This window comes from Pezoporus occidentalis, unplaced genomic scaffold, assembly GCF_034315485.1.
Source record: "Pezoporus occidentalis ecotype Australia unplaced genomic scaffold, CSIRO_AGI_Poc_V1 ctg72, whole genome shotgun sequence".
NCBI lineage: Eukaryota > Metazoa > Chordata > Aves > Psittaciformes > Psittacidae > Pezoporus > Pezoporus occidentalis.
Window position 1 is genome coordinate 2,213,878 of NW_026916072.1, and position 6,123 is coordinate 2,220,000.

At 39.2% G+C, this 6,123-nt stretch overlaps 1 protein-coding gene across 4 annotated transcripts in view; it reads left to right on the plus strand.

Annotated features, from left to right (window-relative positions):
• IQCH (IQ motif containing H) overlaps positions 1 to 6,123 on the plus strand; it is a 55,220-nt gene that overhangs the window by 8,125 nt on the left and 40,972 nt on the right. For 2 of the 4 annotated variants that reach the window (XM_062642630.1, XM_062642631.1), the window contains exons 4-7: positions 3,308 to 3,419; positions 4,152 to 4,280; positions 4,867 to 4,941; positions 5,026 to 5,240. In XM_062642630.1, the coding sequence (XP_062498614.1) occupies positions 3,308 to 3,419; positions 4,152 to 4,280; positions 4,867 to 4,941; positions 5,026 to 5,240 (531 nt within the window). Of the gene's footprint in view, positions 1 to 3,307; positions 3,420 to 4,149; positions 4,281 to 4,866; positions 4,942 to 5,025; positions 5,241 to 6,123 lie in introns of those variants that run through there. The other 2 variants (XM_062642633.1, XM_062642632.1) reach the window with 2 other exon arrangements.

Below are 6,123 nucleotides of genomic sequence, written 5' to 3' on the forward strand. Positions count from 1 at the left end.
CTTCTCCCCTTTTTCCCAATAGAAGCTGATAGATGATGGAAGTGAGTGAAACTATTCTTTGATACTGCTTCCTTGCTTGGCTGCTCAGGGTGTAAATCAACACAGAAAAAGTACATCCCTTTAGACTGTAAGGCTGTGAAACCATAAAATGCAAAGAAATCCTATGGCAGTTCATATCCGGACAAAACCAAAGCTGACCTGGTCTATTGTGGGTAGTAGACTCAAGATTTGACTTGATGCTCTACAGAGATCCCTTCTAACCAACATTTCTACGTCTATGATTCTGTGATTGAGAGCAAAGAGCGATCACTTGGCACCTCTGCCTTTACTCCACTGGAGTTTTTTACAATCTGAACTGATTTTCTCCCATTGCTTGAAGCTCTTTTTTATTTACTTACTTACCGAATCTCATCTATTTAATATTCCTGGTTGATAAACTGTATTTTTGGTACAAGATAGTACTCATCTTCTCTCTGTATTTAATACTACTTTCTTATTCTTTTACTGGGGGAAAGAGCGTATGATAAATGTATCAAAAAAGGAAGTTGTTCTAGTTAAATATTGCTGTGTAAAAGGAAAACAAATAGAGAACTAATCAGAAAACCCCTGTGGTCTTACAACAAGTGCCCTGTTTAAAATGAAGCAAAAAGAAAAAAATCAAGTGGGAGAGGTTTACCCACAGGAGAAAACCCCTTTAGAAGGGTAATAGAATTGTTTTTCTCCTGACCCAGATTAATTGCACTCAGAAGTGCTTGAAATGGAAAAAATAGTTTTTCCACACACCCCAAGCATGTTTCAAGGCAAAGAAGCCTCAGTCTGCACTGCAATGAAGGGCTCCCTCCCAGCCCTATAAAACTGTACTATAAAAGTGCCCGTGATGAAGCAGTACCCTGTGTGCTGACTTCAAGGAAAGCATTCTTGCTGCATCATAATCTTTATGACAAACTTCCTTAGAAGACATTATTCATGAAGGAAAATGTCCGAGATTCCCATTCCCATCAGCAGTAATGGTTGCTTGGGGTCTGCCAGAGAGGAAGTGGGTGAGGTGCCTACAGGTTAGTGCTGGATGGGGTGCAATCCTTTGCTTCTGTGGTGGTTTGGGTCTCACTACAAGCATTAAAATGCTAACTAGGACCTGCTACTTCTGGAATATCTAGTATTAAATTCACACATTTTGTGTTTATGCATAAAAGCTGTAGGTGTGAGTAAAGGTTTTGAATTGCACTGACATAAGCAGATGGAAGTCTGCAATCTTTTCAAGTTAAATCACTGAATAATAGTAATAAAAATGTACAATGATGCTAAAAGTAAACCTTTTTTCTTGCAGTTTTCAGTATTATTTTTATTAGTAGTAATCAAATTGGCTTAATTTTAGTGAAAGTACCTAAAAGATGAAAGCAGTTTGTCAAGTTTTGCTTTGCTCTCTCACTGAAGGCTTCAAGAGAGCACCCAATGCAGCAAATAGGATGTGGAAAGACCACAGAGAGGGCGTACAGGTTGGGTGGGATTTTCTTAGGTAACAGTGAAGCTACAGAGCTGCCCCAGAACAGTGTTTTCTGTTCTATGCAGTGAATCACAGTGGCACAGTCCTTGCCATGGACTTTATAGAAATTACAGGATACGGCAAAGAAGAATTAAATAGCCATCTCCAGTTAAAGCCAGAAGCCTCTAGGCTACTGTTGAACTCATACACTCCACCTGAATTGCTTTTCTTGGTAGCTTATTACATCTCAATGAGCACAAATCAAATATGTATGTTTCATAGCACTGTTTGTCATAACAAAACTCCTGGGATTTAAACTAGGATAAAACTGACCAGTAGTAAAATCAGTGCTGCTTTACTCATAGCAACAGCCTGGAAAAGGAGTCACTGTTTAATTAAATTTATCTCATTTTATATATTTTTGTTGTGTCCACAACAAACTGCTGGGGCTGGGAGTGAGTGGAAAAGTGTGCTTTATTATTCTCTTTCCTCAGCATCAAGCCACTTACATGCCAACTGGTGTAAAGTTAATCTTTGTTCTATGCTTATTGCTTTTCTTGGAACACAAGGACATGAAGATTCATACGTCTGGATCCCTTAAAGCATAATGCTCTGTAATGGCCATAACTAAAATGAGTGCCTATGATTTCTCTGAAAGATTCTCTATTATGATAAAGCAAACCTATTTTCTATCTCCATAATGTTTCTTGTGGACAGTGTTATTATACAAATTGGAAGGAAAAATTAGAATAGTTTATTTTGATCTATCTCATTTCCCTATTAGGATTATAAGCAGTTCTTTAGAATTGTCTGCCCCTTTCTCTGCAGCTGGCGGTTGATGTTATTCACTAATTATAACACAGTGCTCAAAGTTCTAGTCTGGATCCTGTTCTACTAAAAGCTGTACACAGCATGATAATCAGTCATTAAAACCTTGTGTTTTAAACCAGCATGTCCCAATGTGCTCTGTGAAAGAGGTAAATACCATTATTCCCATTTTACAGCTCTAACAGTATTTCCTAGCTCTCTGCTTTTGTGTATTTAATACTATTTTAAGGTATTTTATCATTCATAATGAAATAGTATTTTAAAAAGCAACTAAAAAAATTTCCCAGCACAAGGCATTGTGTTTTCTTCCCCTTAGCTCATCAGTAGGGTTCAAACATTTCTATCCAATGTGAGAATTTCTGACCATTAGAGTAACGGAGTAACTGGTAACAGGTTGTCACCCACAAAAGCATGGGATGTGGTACTTAGGATACTGGAAAGAGAGGCAAAAATGTGAGATGATAACACAGTGTTTGTATTTCTAGTACTGAAGGATAAGGAGGCAATATATTCTTTTCCCTGTGCAATGCTCTATGTGTGTAAGTGTGAGACACATGGTATCGCTGTCCCAAAGTGATGTGTGTCACCACTTGAATTCCTGGCACTTAGAACCAGCAGGTTCTGTTTTTTCAGGCAAGCACAGGTTAATTGGGGAAGTGAAGGAGCCTCAATCCCACATTAGCACAGCCAGCGTGGCACATGTTTCCACATCACGTTATCAGGCTGTGTCATCCCCTGCTGTCCTTGAGGAACCTTGGGACTTCAGAAGCCTGTGATACTGTTAACCTATTTGTGAGTAGTTCCACATACTGTAATTCCACTGATATTCCTTCCAGAGAAAAGTTACTTACATATTTGAAAGTACTTCCTTTTCTTTTGGTACCTTGTCTGTGTGTGCATTATAGATATATACATACAATTTATTATTGCAGGAGTAGAAAAGCCTGTCTTTGCGAATCCTGGGTTTCTCTGTTAAAAGTTTTTGTCTCTTCCTAGATGTGCAGTCAGAAGATTGTGAAGGGCCATGCAGGTAGCAGCCTATGGGGTTTGCCTACCTTTCATTACATGGATTCTCCCTTACCCCTGTTAGAAGAAGATCTAAGAAAAGGTGAGTCACAGAAGCCCACCTGTACCACTACCACCAGAGTTATGCTGTGTAGGCCATGTTGTTTGCTGTTTGCAGCAGTTATCTGGTAATCAAATTTTCTGGCACCTCAAAACTTGTAAGAATTGTGATTTCAAACACTGCAAAGGGTAGAGATCGACTTCACACTACTTACTCCATGTGGTAGCTAACTTAGGACACAGCATATGTTATGTTGAGCATCGGTCACCCTCCTTGAGTCAGTTATCTTGTAATTCACAGAGTTCAGTTGCTACTGGAAAGAAGAATTGTGTGTGATGGAGGGTTCTTGTACGACTAAACATGGTCAGGATAAACAATTATCATTAATGTCTGGTTATGAATCATTCAATCTCAACCAGCCCTGCACTTGGACTGTTTTAGCAACCAGTCCGCCTTTACTGTGGTTTACAAAAGTTAATTCTCACCCATTCTGCTTACTAAATTGTTGTTGTACAAAGCATATAATTTCTTCTTAGAATCAGCACCATTACAGTATCTTTCATGTATTTTATAGGCAAAGCTCACCATCCTTGAAGGTAAAATACTGAATATTGAAAGATGAATTTTTCAATAACAGAAAACTGCCGCTTTTCTAGTTCCGATTTGGAATTGCAATAACTTTGGTCTGCCTTCGTTGAGTTCTTTCTTTACTGCTACTAATTCTTTCACAGCTGGAATATATATGAATTGTTCAATAATGTCATCTTCTTGTAGGTGTTCCAAGCCTAACTGAACAAAGGCTTATCCATCCAGCAGCAAAGATAATTCTCCAGATACCTCCTGTTGTATCCAAAGCAGCACCTTTCCATGACTTTCACAGGCAGCACAAGAAATCAGCTGTAGGTGGGTACAAAGGATTGATAACAACCATCAATTGCACCTGCAGCTTCACTTTCAGGCCCCTCTTTTATCTCACAAGGAAACAGCTGTCTAATGAGTCAAATTCTTAGATGTACTAAGTATGTGAGCATCCTGTGTCTTGCAATTGAATGGGAATCAGATTTCTTTGTTCATTTCTGAAATCCTGGTAGGTTCCTACCTGCATGTTCCAAATTCTAAGCACCTGAATCTGAAGATCTGACTGGTGGTGGTAGTGTAAAACCAGTGTGAGTCATCTTATAACAGCTATCAAGTGTCTGTTTTGGCAGTGTGGTTAAATGAATGACTCCTAGTAAGTGAATATTCTCTGGGCAATATGATTCTGACCTATCACAAAGTGTACTCTAAATGTATTGCTACAGCTGCTTGTGGCATGTATGGCAAGGAATGTTGGCAAAACAAGCTGTGGGTTTAGTAGCCATCACGTAAATTCAAAAGGTCCTCCTAATGAAAACTAAAATTAATATATGGAATAACCTGGAGTGTGAGTGCCGACATTTTCCCATTGCTATCCTGGCTGTGCTGTTGGCTAGCATATTTCAAACTTTAGATTATTACAGAATGAAACTGAAAATTGCAACCTACAGGGACATGAGAGCAAACTGGAGAGAGCCCGTACCTAATGGTAGGTGGAGGAGTACCAACTTGGTGCTGTTGTTGCCCTTCTAACAATGAAACCTGCAATCGTGTTTTTTTTCCTTTGGTACAGGTGAGATTAGTAGTAGGGCGGATGCTGAGAATACAGACACCATCACCTTCCCAAAATCAAAGCAAGCAATTTATGACACAGACTCCTCTAGCAAAGGTAACACTGCACGATGTCCATCCAGCAGCTCCAAGGTTTCAGCAAGGAAATCAAAGCAAGTGTGGACGTATCCAGCTCAGCAGTTGGAACCCGAGCTGCAGATTCCCCCTCAGATACAGGTATCTGGACAGTGAGGATGATGAGGCTTTTGTTCGTGTTTTTAATACTGACTTCACCAGGGATGGTTTAGAAAGTGACTGAATATCACCGAATTGGTACAGGACTGTTTCAACCAAATCCAGTGAATATTGACGTAAAATAGGAAATACTTCTTATATTGCCAGTTTCTCAAGTCTCCTGCCAGCATTTGTCTGTTTTTTCACAGACTCTTAGAAAATAAGTCTCAAAAGGATGTTAGGAGGTTATCCAGACCTCCAGGCAGAATTACCTGTATCTATAATATAGCAGACAGATGTTTTTCTAACCTGTTCTGAAAACTTTCGGTGATAGCAACTCCACAGTCTCCCTAGGCCATCTGTTCCAGTGCTTAACTAACTGTCTTTACTGTTATAAAAGAGTTTTTTAATGTCTCATCTAAATCTCCCCCATTGCAGTTAAGCAAATGTAGTGTTTCCCTTTATATTTACAGAAGACTATAGGGGTGTTTGACCTTGACTGCTTAATGCCTGCTGATAGTTCTTGATCCCCATGCAAAAGGGACATTTCTTTCTTTTTATGGCTAATTATTGTGTGCCATAACAAACTGTCTGGAGTTTTGCTTGATCTTTCTAGACTTTGACTTTTGTGCTATTGAGGAGAGCTGAAAATCAAAGAGAAAGCAAACTTGAGAAATGGAGATGCATGAGTTATTCATGTAAATAAAAATAATTACCTGAAAGTAGTGCACGAGGATGGAAAATCAGAGCTAATGTGGTGCTGGCTGAAGTTGTCAGTAAACACAAAGTTGTGTTAAGAAGCAGAAACATTTCTGTTTCAATTTTGACCCTGTTGGCATTTATATTGGCATGATGTCACCCGTTCTTCTGGGACAGGCAGAGGCAG